Source organism: Opisthocomus hoazin, chromosome 30 (genome assembly GCF_030867145.1).
Source record: "Opisthocomus hoazin isolate bOpiHoa1 chromosome 30, bOpiHoa1.hap1, whole genome shotgun sequence".
NCBI lineage: Eukaryota > Metazoa > Chordata > Aves > Opisthocomiformes > Opisthocomidae > Opisthocomus > Opisthocomus hoazin.
The window spans coordinates 3,936,177-3,947,584 of NC_134443.1; the positions used below are offsets into that span (position 1 = coordinate 3,936,177).

The 11,408-nt window shown below is 72.6% G+C and overlaps 1 protein-coding gene across 1 annotated transcript; it reads right to left on the reverse strand.

Annotated features, from left to right (window-relative positions):
* Position 1: 1 nt before the first annotated feature.
* Positions 2-8,429, reverse strand: LOC104337709 (sodium/potassium-transporting ATPase subunit alpha-2-like; the record flags this gene model as incomplete). Its single annotated transcript, XM_075445286.1, is given in 27 exon segments — positions 2-246; positions 249-329; positions 1,303-1,321; positions 1,323-1,427; positions 1,494-1,547; positions 1,549-1,649; positions 1,730-1,742; positions 1,744-1,779; positions 1,781-1,900; positions 2,172-2,322; positions 2,397-2,497; positions 2,499-2,534; positions 2,612-2,736; positions 2,739-2,786; positions 3,218-3,542; positions 3,637-3,755; positions 3,941-4,139; positions 4,323-4,591; positions 4,667-4,784; positions 5,105-5,239; positions 5,333-5,446; positions 6,412-6,615; positions 7,980-8,039; positions 8,118-8,213; positions 8,216-8,236; positions 8,326-8,361; positions 8,363-8,429. Coding segments are annotated over 27 exon segments (2,949 nt in total), but the record flags the coding sequence as incomplete, so codon positions are not given.
* Positions 8,430-11,408: the final 2,979 nt, after the last annotated feature.

Consider the following 11,408-nt stretch of genomic DNA (forward strand, 5'->3'; position numbering starts at 1 on the left):
TCATGGGAGCACACACGCGTGTGCACGCAGAGGCCCCGCTCACGCACTCGTGCGAGGCCTTCGCCCAAGCCCCCGGCGCCTTTGCACGGCTGCGGGAGGCAGGCGGGGAGCAGAGCGGGGCTCGGGGCAGGCGCACCAGTGGGCGTGCGAGGGGCGTGCGAGGGGCGTGCGAGCACCCACTCACCCACTCCTGCCCGTAGGAGTCCTCCAGGTCGTTGGTGGAGCGGTCGTCCCAGGCCAGGCGATGCCCACCAGCGTCCCGGGCAGGAACCCGTTCTCCGCCAGGATCACGAAGTAGGTGAAGAAACCGCCCAGCGCCTGGATCATCCCTGCCAGCGGCACCCGGCGTCAGGGAGCTGCACCCCGGGATCGGCGATCGGCACCCCGGGATCAGGGAGCGGCACCCCCAGGACCAGCACCCCGGGATCGGCACCCTTGGGATCAGCGATCGGCACCCCGGGATCAGGGAGTGGCACCCCCAGGACCAGCACCCCCAGACCAGGGAGCGGCACCCATGGGATCAGGAATGGGCATTCTTGGCTTGGCACCCCTGTAATCAGCACCCCATGATGAGGGAGCAGCACCCCAGGATCAGCACCCCCCAGGACCAGGAATGGGCACCCCCGTGATCGGCACCCCAAGATCAGGGAGTAGGACCCCAGGATTGGCACCCCTGTAATCAGCACCCCATGATGAGGGAGCAGCACCCTGGGATCAGCACCCCCAGGACCAGGAATGGGCACCCCCGTGATTGGCACCCCAAGATCAGGGAGTAGGACCCCCAGGATTGGCACCCCCGTGATCAGCACCCCATGATGAGGGAGCAGCACCCTGGGATCAGCACCCCCAGGACCAGGAAATGGGCACCCCTGTGATCAGCACCCCAGGATGAGGGGGCGGCACCCCCGGATCAGGGATCGGCATCCCAAGGGTCACCGGGGTGCGGGGTCAGGGCACGGCCGATCCCAGCACAGCCCGGTGCCACTCGCTGTCCCAGCATCACGGGTGGGTGCTGCCGTCACCGGTGGGTGCCCCGGGGTCACGCAGGGCTCCGGTTGCCAGACAAGGGGACCCCACTTGGTGCCACCAGCGGGTCCCGGGGTGCCCTTGGTCTCGGGTGGTGCTCAGCGGCCACTGGTGGGGTCCTGGGGTGCCCTTGGTCTCGGGTGGGTGCTCGGGGGTCACCGGTGGGTCCTGGGGTGCCACTCACAGCCCTGGTGCCAGCTTGGGGACGTCCCTGGTATCTCCAGCGGGGCCCAGTGTCACCGGTGGGCCCCGGGGTGCCCCCCGCGCCCCCCTCACCGATCTGCCCGTAGGCCAATGCTGATCAGCCGCTCGTTCACCAGCTTGTCGGTGCGGGGGTTGCGGGGCTGCCGCTTCATGATGTCGCTCTCGGCCGCCTCGTAGGCCAGCGAGATGGCGGGGACCTGCGGGCGGGGGGTCCGTCACCCCGCTGTCACCCCCCCGGCACCCCCCCGCCCGCCGGGTCTCACCATGTCGGTGCCCAGGTCGATGCAGAGGATGGTGACGGTGCCCAGGGGCAGGGGGGATGTTGGCGATGATGAAGAGGAGGAAGGGGGTGATCTCGGGGATGTTGCTGGTCAGGGTGTAGGCGATGGACTTCTTCAGGTTGTCGAAGATCAGGCGGCCTGCAGGTGATGGGGGGTGGTGAGGGGGGGCGTGGGCACCTGTCCGGGGGGAGGAGGGTGATGGAGGAGCGGGCACTGACCTTCCTCCACGCCGGGTGACGATGGAGGCGAAGTTGTCATCGAGGAGGCTTCATGTCGGCCGCCTGCTTGGAGACGTCGGAGCCGGCGATGCCCATGGCGATGCCGATGTCGGCCTTCTTCAGCGCCGGGGAGTCGTTCACCCCGTCCCCCGTCACCGCCACGATGGCACCCTGGGGGACAGGGGGTCAGGCACCACGGGGACGGGGACAGGGCATGGCGGCAGGGACACGAGGGACGGGGATGGGGACAGCACGAGGGACAGGGATGGGGACGCCATGGGGCACAGGGACGGTGGCACTGTGGGGTACGGGGATGGGTGACACCATCAGGCACGGGGACGAGGACACCGTGGGGCACAGAGACAGCAGGGTACCTTGGGGGAGAGGGAAAGGGGCACCAGGGGCACGGGGACGCAGCGGCAGGGACGCGGGGACGGGGCACCTGGCGCTGGCAGCCCTCCACGATGATCAGCTTCTGCTGGGGGGACGTGCGGGCGAAGACGATCTCGGTGTGGTTCTTGAGGATCTCGTCCAGCTGCTCCGAGGTCATGTCCTTCAGGTCGGAGCCGTGCACCACGCAGGCCTTCGCCTCCCTGCCACGCCGCAGCCTCAGCGGGGGCCGCCGGACCCCCCGCGCCTCCCGGGACCCCCCGGCACCGGCACCCACCTGGGGTTGACCTGGCTGACGGGGATGTTGAGGCGGGCGGCGATGTCCTCCACCGTCTCGTTGCCCTCGGAGATGATGCCCACCCCCTTGGCGATGGCCTTTGGCCGTGATGGGGTGGTCCCCGGTCACCATGATCACCTGGGGGGGGGACAGATGGACACACAGAGGGGTGACCCCTGCTCAGAGGGGAGCCTGGGGGGGTCGGGGGGTCCCACCTTGATGCCGGCGCTGCGGCACTTGCCGACGGCGTCGGGGACGCGGCGCGGGGGGGGTCGATCATGGACATCAGCCCCCACGAAGCAGAGGTTGCTGGTGGGGAAGTTGACGTCGTCGGCGTCGACCTGAACCCGCGCGGGAACTGCTCCGGGGGCAGGTAGAGGTGGCAGAAACCTGGCGGGCGCCGGCGGGTGACGGGGTGCCGGGACCCGCGGGTCCCACGTCCCTCGCCCGGTGCTCCCCAGCCTCGCCACGGCTCCCCGGTGCCCCCCCCTGGCTCATGCCCCCATCCCCTTCATCGGTGCCCCTGGGTCCCCACGTCCTGCCCTGTGCCCTCCACACACCGCGTCCCCTTGCCCCCCGCAGACCCCCACGTCCAATGTCCCCACGCCTGACCCCCCCACCGTGTCCCCATGTGCCTCTGTCCACACCCCTGCCACATCCCTGTGTCCCTCTGTCCTCTGCAGCCCCCTGTCCCCACGTTCCTTCGCCCCCACACCCTTAACACCCCCCCCACCATGCTCCTCACGTCCCCCCACCCCATGTCCCCCCATAGCCCCCATCTTCCTGTGCCCCCTGCGTCCCCTGTGCCCCCCCGTCCTCACCCAGGACGCGCTCGCCGAGCCCCCCCAGCTCCAGGTAGGCGTTCTGGAAGGCCTCCCGCATCTCCTGGTCCAGCGGCACCTCCTGGCCCTGCAGCAGGATGCGGGAGCAGCGGTCCAGGATGCGCTCGGGGGCCCCCTTCATCACCAGCAGGTACCCCTGGGGGTCTTCCTCCCGCTCGTGGATGGAGAGCTGGTACTTGTTGGTGGAGTTGAAGGGGATCTCGGTGACTTTGGGGTTCTTGTCCCGCATCTTTTTGACGGAGCCGCAGGAGAGCTGGATGCACTTCAGCAGCGCTGACTCCGAGGCGTCGCCCGCCGTGTCGCGCTGCCGGGGGGAGGTGGTGAGGGGGGCACCGGCAGCACGGGGGGGGGCACGGGGGCTCTCGGCAGGATTCGGGGGGTTTCTGCGGGGTCAGCGCCCACCAACCTTTGGAAATGGAGACGTTTTCCTGGCCCGGCTTGAAGACGGCGCGGTTGCAGAGCCCGGCGATGCGAGCCAGGGCCGCCCAGGTCGGGGAGCGCTTGTCGAAGGTGGCACCTGGGGGACACCCGGCCCCGTCAGTGGCACCGGGGACCCCCCCCCCCCAGCTCCAGGAACAACCCCCACACTCCCAGAGCTGCCCTGGGGTGTCCCGAGGACCCAGGAAAGGGGGTGCCCAGGGGATGGGGTGCCCTGGGGAGTGACATCTGGATGCTCCTGGGGCCGGGGTGCCGGCCACCCACCCGACTGGTCCTCGGTGGTGTCGGCCTCGTGGATCTGGTTGTCGAACCACATGTGGGCCACGGTCATGCGGTTCTGGGTGAGGGTCCCGGTCTTGTCGGAGCAGATGGTGGAGGTGGAGCCCAGCGTCTCCACCGCCTCCAGGTTCTTCACCAGGCAGTTCTTGCGCGCCATGCGCTTGGCCGTCAGCGTCAGGCAGACCTGGGGGGCGCGGCCGGGCTCAGCGGGACCCCCGGGGCTGCGGGCACCCGCGGCAGTTGGCAAGCACCGGGCACGGCTGGGGGCACCAGGGCCAGGTGGCAGAACCGGCGCCCACCACCTCCCCCCCAGCACAACCAGTGCCCCCCCGCACCTCCACCTCTCCGCTCCCCCAGCGACCCTTACGGTGACGGTGGCCAGCAGCCCCTCGGGGACATTGGCGACGATGATGCCGATGAGGAAGATGACGGCCTCCAGCCAGGTGTAGCCCAGGATGAGGGAGAGGATGAAGAAGGAGAGGCCGAGGAAGACGGCGACGCCGGTGATGAGGCGGATGAAGTGCTCGATCTCCATGGCGATGGGCGTGCGCCCCACCTCCAGCCCCGAGGCCAGCGAGGCGATGCGCCCCATCACCGTCCGGTCCCCCGTCGAGATGACGATGCCGCGGGCGGTGCCTGCCGGAGGGGGAGGGCTGACGCAGCCCGGGGGCACCGCGGACCCCCGGCCCGGGCAGGGACCCGCGGCCCCACCTTCCACGCAGTTGGTGGAGAAGAAGCAGATGTTGCGGGTCTCCAGTGGGTTCTCGTGGGTGAACTCGGGCGAGCGCGTCTGCGGCTCCGACTCCCCCGTCAGCGATGAGTTGTCCACCTGGCGCCGACGGCACGGGTGGGCACGGGCCAGACCCCTGTCCCCACGCCAGCCCTGGTGCCCACGCCATGCCCTCCACACTGCCCACCCTGCAGGTCACGGGTACCCGAACCACACTGGTCCCAGTGCCCACCTCGTGCCCCGCCACCATGCCTGCTGCCCACCCCATGCCACCCCTGGAGCCCACCCTGTATCACCATGGGCGCCCACGCTGTGGTTGCCCACCAACCAGTCCCACTGCCCAAACCAGGGCCAGTCCTGGAGCCCACCCCGCACCACCAGCGCCCACCCACCCCGTGCCCGTCCCGGTGCCCGCTCACCTTGCAGCCGTGGGAGGAGATGATGCGCATGTCGGCGGGCACCCGGTCCCCCCCCTTCACCTCCACCAGGTCGCCCACCACCACGTTCTCCGCGTTGATCTGGATCTTCTCGCCCTCGCGGATCACCAGCGCTTGCTGCCGGGGCGCAGGGCACCCTGAGCAATGCCTGGGCACCCCACCCCGCCCGGGACCCCCACGCCAAGCCGGGCGCCCGCCCAGGGCGCGTACCTGGGGCACCATGTTCTTGAAGGAGTCCATGATCTTGGAGCTCTTGGCCTCTTGGTAGTAGGAGAAGCAGCCGGTGACGATGACGACGGCGGCCAGCACCACCCCCAGGTACAGCTGGGACCCAGGCAGCGCCTCAGCACCCGGCCCCCCGCCCCGGGGTGCAGGGTGGGACCCCCCGGTGCCCCCCAGCACAGGGCACGAGGGAGGGGACCCCCACGCCAGCCCGGCCCCTTTGCCACCCGCACCCCCCAAGAGCTGGCACACAGCAGCGGGGGGGGTCGCGCCCGTGCCCTCGCCCCCCCCGAGCCCCCCCCAGTGCCGGTACCCCCCCGGGGTGCCCGTGCCCCTGCAGTGTCGGTGCCCCCTGCGATGCCCACGCCCCCCCATGATGGCCCAGCACCCCAGGGTGCTCACGAACCCCCTGAGCCCCCCCAGTGCTGGTACTCCCCCGGGGTGCCCATGCCCCTGCAGTGTCGGTGGCCCCCCTGCGATGCCCACGCCCCCCCATGATGGCCCAGCACCCCAGGTGCTCACGAACCCCCTGAGCCCCCCCAGTGCTGGTACCCCCCCGGGGTGCCCGTGCCCCTGCAGTGTCGGTGCCCCCTGCGATGCCCACGCCCCCCCATGATGGCCCAGCACCCCAGGCGCTCAGGAACCCCCGAGCCCCCCCAGTGCTGGTACCCCCTGGGTGCTGGTACCCCCCCAGGTTGCCCGTGCCCCTGCAGTGTCGATGCCCCCTGCGATGCCCACAGCCCCCCATGATGGCCCAGCACCCCAGGGTGCTCACGAACCCCCCGAGCCCCCCCGGTGCCGGTACCCCCCGGGGTGCCCGTTCCCCTGCAGTGTCAGTGCCCCCTGCGATGCCCACGCCCCCCCCATGATGGCCCAGCACCCCAGGGCGCTCAGGAACCCCCCGAGCCCCCCCAGTCCTGGTACCCCCTGGGTGCCAGTACCCCCCCAGGGTGCCCGTGCCCCTGCAGTGTTGGTGCCCCCTGTGATGCCCACGCCCCCCCATGATGGCCCAGCACCCAGGGCTCTCACGAACCCCCCGGTGCCCCCGTGCCCCCCGCGCCCCTCACGTTGTCGTTGGAGGGCTCGTCCTCCATGGCGGCCTGGATGCCGTAGGCCAGGAAGCAGAGGATGGCCCCGATCCAGAGCAGGATGGAGAAGCCCCCGAAGAGCTGGCGGCAGAACTTGACCCACTCGGGGGTGGTGGGGGGGGGCGTCAGGGCGTTGGGGCCGTCCTGCACCAGGATCTCGGCCGCCCGCGCGTTGGTCAGCCCCTGCGGGGGGGGGGGGCACACGCTGCACCGGGGGTCCGCGGGCGGCAGGGACAGGGGTCCCAGCCCCGGGACACCCCGGGGGTCCGGGAGGGCAGGGTGCTGTGACCAGGGAACCCTGGGGTCGTGTGGGGCTATGGGGGGGCATGGCCAGGAGGGACCCACGAGTCAGGAGGGGACAGGGGGTATGGCCAGGGGTCACCCACAGGGACAGGGTGCTGGGGGGCATGGCTGGGTGTCACCCGTGGGGACAGGAGGGACGTGGGGTGCCGGGAGGGGACAGGCGGGACATGGCTGGTGTCACCCATGGGGACAGGAGGGACATGGGGTGCCAGGAGGGGACAGGGGCAACATGGCTGGTGTCACCCACAGGGACAGGAGGGATGCGGGGTGCCAGGAGGAGACAGGGGGGACATGGCTGGGGTCACCCGTGGGGACAGGAGGGACGCGGGGTGCCGGGAGGGGACAGGGGGGACATGGCTGGTGTCACCTGTGGGGACAGGAGGGACGCGGGGTGCCAGGAGGGGACAGGGGGGACATGGCTGGTGTCACCTGTGGGGACAGGAGGGACATGGGGTGCCAGGAGGGGACAGGGGGGACATGGCTGGTGTCACCCGTGGGGACAGGAGGGGATGTGGGGTGCCAGGAGGGGACAGGGGGGACATGGCTGGTGTCACCTGTGGGGACAGGAGGGACATGGGGTGCCGGGAGGGGACAGGGGGGACATGGCTGGTGTCACCCGTGGGGACAGGAGGGATGCGGGGTGCCAGGAGGAGACAGGGGGGACATGGCTGGTGTCACCCATGGGGACAGGAGGGACATGGGGTGCCGGGAGGGGACAGGGGGGACATGGCTGGTGTCCACCCGTGGGGACAGGAGGGATGCGGGGTGCCGGGAGGGGACAGGGGGGACATGGCTGGTGTCACCTGTGGGGACAGGAGGGACGCGGGGTGCCAGGAGGGGACAGGGGGGACATGGCTGGTGTCACCCGTGGGGACAGGAGGGATGTGGGGTGCCAGGAGGGGGACAGGGGGGACATGGCTGGTGTCACCTGTGGGGACAGGAGGGACGCGGGGTGCCGGGAGGGGACAGGGGGGACATGGCTGGTGTCACCTGTGGGGACAGGAGGGACGCGGGGTGCCAGGAGGGGACAGGGGGGACATGGCTGGTGTCACCCGTGGGGACAGGAGGGATGTGGGGTGCCAGGAGGGGACAGGGGGGACATGGCTGGTGTCACCCGTGGGGACAGGAGGGATGCGGGGTGCCGGGAGGGGACAGGGGGGACATGGCTGGTGTCACCCGTGGGGACAGAAGGGACGCGGGGTGCCGGAGGTGGCCTCGAGGACGGGGCCATGGGGACATCTCACCCGGGACAGGTCCACCTGGTACTTCCTGCCCAGCTCATCCAGGGACAGCTTGTGGTCATCCTGCGGGCGGACGTCACCCACGTCACCCGCGTCCCCCCCGCGGGGCTGGCACGCGCAGCCGTCCCCGGTGTCCCCAGCCCCCTCCTCACCAAGTTGAACCTCCTTCTTCAGCTCGTCCAGCTCCTTCTCCTTCTGCTTCCGCTTGCCGCCGCCGTTCTCGGACGTGGTGGCCGCGGTGGCGAGTACTCGCGGCCGGCCTGGGGGCGCGGGACCCCGTGACCCCCGGGGCACGCGGGCAGCGGGCGCGGTGGCACCGCCGGGGCACGGCCCTCGCCGCGGGCATTACCATGGGCATGGATGTCACCGCCAGCGTGGGGGTCACCGGTGGCCACAGGCATCATCGAGGGCACGGGGCGTCCACGGCGGGCACGGGGGGGGCTGCAGGCACCGGCGGCAGCGTGGGCACGGGGGGGGCTGCAGGCGGGGGGGGGGGGGGGGGGCCCAAGTTGGGGGGGATGGGGGTGGCACTGTGGCCATGGAGTGTCCCCAGGGCTGGGGGGGTCACTCTGTCCACAGCGGGGGGTCCTCAGGGCCGTGGTGGGAGGTCACTGTGGTCATGGGGGGGGGTCACTGTGGCCGTTGGGGCTGGGGGGGGGCGGCCTGTGGTCATGGAGGGGACCTCAGCACCGGGGGGGTGGAGGGGTCACTGTGGCTGTGGGGGTGTCATTTTGGTCACGGGGTGTCCCCAGGGCTGTGGGGGTGTCACTTTGTCTGTGGGGAGGGTCATGGGGGTCATGTGGTCGCGGGGGGGTCACTGCGGCCGTTTGTGGGGTCCCCAGGGCTGTGGGGGGACACGGCCTGTGGTCATGGAGGGGTCCTCAGGTCCCAGGGGGGTGTCACTGTGGCTGGGGGGGGATCCCTGTGGTCACAGGGGGGTGTAACTTTGGTCATGGGGGTGTCCCCAGGGCCATGAGGGTGTCACTGTGGCCATGGGGGAGTCTCTGTGACAGTGGGGGGGTCCCCACAAGCCGGGGAGAGGACCACACCACCAGCACCAAGGGGGTCACGGAGAGGCGGGGGACAGCAGCCCTGCCCGCTCTCCCGGGGGGGGACACACGGCCCCCCCGCTGCGGCGGCAGGGGGTCCCCCAGGGCTGGCAGGGCCCGTGCTCCCCCCGGGCTGGAGGCTGCCAGGCGCAGGCAGCAGCGGGCAGGGGCCGGGGGGGGCCGCGGGAGCCCCAGCGTGGGGCCGGGGGGGGCCGGGGGGGGCCGATGCGGTCATGGAAAACGGCCCCGGTGCCAAGAACAACGCCGGGAGCGCGGGGGTCGTGTTACCGCGGGGAGGGGGCACGGGGCACGCGCCCACCCCCCTCACCGGGCTCCCTCCCGCGGGGGGGGGGCTCCGCTGCTCGCTCCCCCCTCAGCCCCCCACGCGGGGACACTGCGAGGGGGTCCCACTTGGAGGGGTACCCCGGGATTCTTGGGGGGGATAGTGGGTGTCGTGTGTGTGTGACCCCCCCCCCGGCATCTCGCTGGGGCCGGTCTGCCAGGAGGGGACGGGGGGACACCCGCGGGGGGGGCAGCCCCTGCCCCACACCCCCCGGGGTCCGCCCACCTTTGGGTGGGTGCCCAGGGCGCGGGGGGGGCCGGCTGGGGGGGGGTCCCGGCCGTGCCAGGCGGGCCGGGGGGGCCGGGCCAGGCGCCAGCCCCCGGCTCAGGGCCCCCCTGCGGCCGTTGCCACGGCACCGGGGACCCCAGCGCTGGGCAGCGGCGGGCACCGGGCCACGCGCACGGCGGGGGGCGGGGCTCCGCAGAGGCGCCCGGCGCCGTGCCTCAGTTTCCCCTCCACGGGGGACCCTTTCCCACCCCGCAGTTCCCCCTCACGGGGGGGACCCAGGCGTCCAGGCAACCGCCCACCCGTGTCGGGGTCACTCAGGAATGGGGGGGGGCAGTGGCACCGGGGGGGGGAGTGGCAGTGGGACCCTCGGGGTGGCGGCCGGGGGTCGCGGGTGGGCTCTGGCGGCAGCGCCCGACGAGGGCAGCGCCCAGGGGTGGCAGCGGGTGGGTGGGGGTCCCCGCGGGTGGGTGGGGTGGGCAGCCCCGCGGGTGGGTGCCCCGCGGGTGGGTGCCCCGCGTGGGTGCGTGGCGGGCCCCCGGCCCCCTCTACTCACCCCTCTGCCCATTGGCGCTGCCGTCGCTGCTCTCGGCCCGGGGCACTCGGGGGGGGGGGGGCGGCGGCGGCGGCCGAGAAAAACCCTCCCGGGCCCCGCCCGGCCCGGCCCCCCCCGCCCACCCGGCCCGCCCCCCCCCGGCCCCCCGGACCCTCCTGGCCGGACCCGGACCCTCCCCGCACCCCCCCTCTCCGCTCAGCCCCGTAATAGAGGAGGGGGGGGGATCCCTCTGCCCTCCCCCGGCCGTGCCGGGGGTCTCCGGCCCCCCCCCTGCCCCGAGGCAGCCGTGGGACCCAGGCGTCCGGGGCGGTGGGGGGTCCCGGCCGAGCGCTGGGAACCCAGGTGTCCGGGGCGGGGGGTGCCCCCCTCCTGACCCCCCCCACGGACCCCGAGGCTGGGGGGGGTGTCAGGGGACCCGGGCGTCTGGGCCCCCCACGTGGACCCCACGGCTTGGCCGGGGGAGGGACAGGGGCTGCTTGGACACCTGGGTCCCCTCCCTGCAGCCCCCCCCAGAGCAGGGGATGACCCCGGGGGGGCAGTTTGGTGGGGCTGATCCCCCCCCAGAGCAGGGGGGTGACCCCGGGGGGGCAGTTTGGTGGGGCTGATCCCCCCCCAGAGCAGGGGGTGACCCCGGGGGGGCAGTTTGGTGGGGCTGATCCCCCCCCAGAGCAGGGGGTGACCCCGGGGACAGTTGGGGGGGGCTGTTCCCCCCCCCCAGAGCAGGTGGTGACCACAGGGGGGCAGTTTGGCGGGGCTGGTCCCAGTATGCTCCTGCCCCAGCCCTGGCCGGGGACACTGGTGGCCCTGGGCAGCAGCCGGAACGCGGGATGGCTAAAATTAGCCGGGGAAAGGCCAGGGCCGGGGGGGGGGGGCCGGGGGGGCTGTGCCGGGGGGGCTGTGCCCGGGGACCAGCTGTGCCCGCGGTGGCTGTGCCCGCATCACGTCCTGACACCCCCCGTGCCCCCCCAGTGGCCCCCCCCGCTCCCCCAGTCCGGCCCCGCAGCCCCAGCGCCCCCCAGTCCCGCTCCATGGTCCCCCCCCAGTAACCACCCCCCCGCACCCCCCGCTCCCCAGGGTCCGGCTTAGTCGCCACGGCAACCGTCAAGGGCAGCTCAAGGGCATGGGGGGGCACGGCCGTGGGGCCCACAGCCCCCTGCACCAGTGCCACCAGTGTGCACCAGTGTACCCGGTACACCCACACCCCAGCCTACAGCACCAGTCCCCCCGTCCAGCCTTCTGCTCCCAGTGTCGCCCAGTAT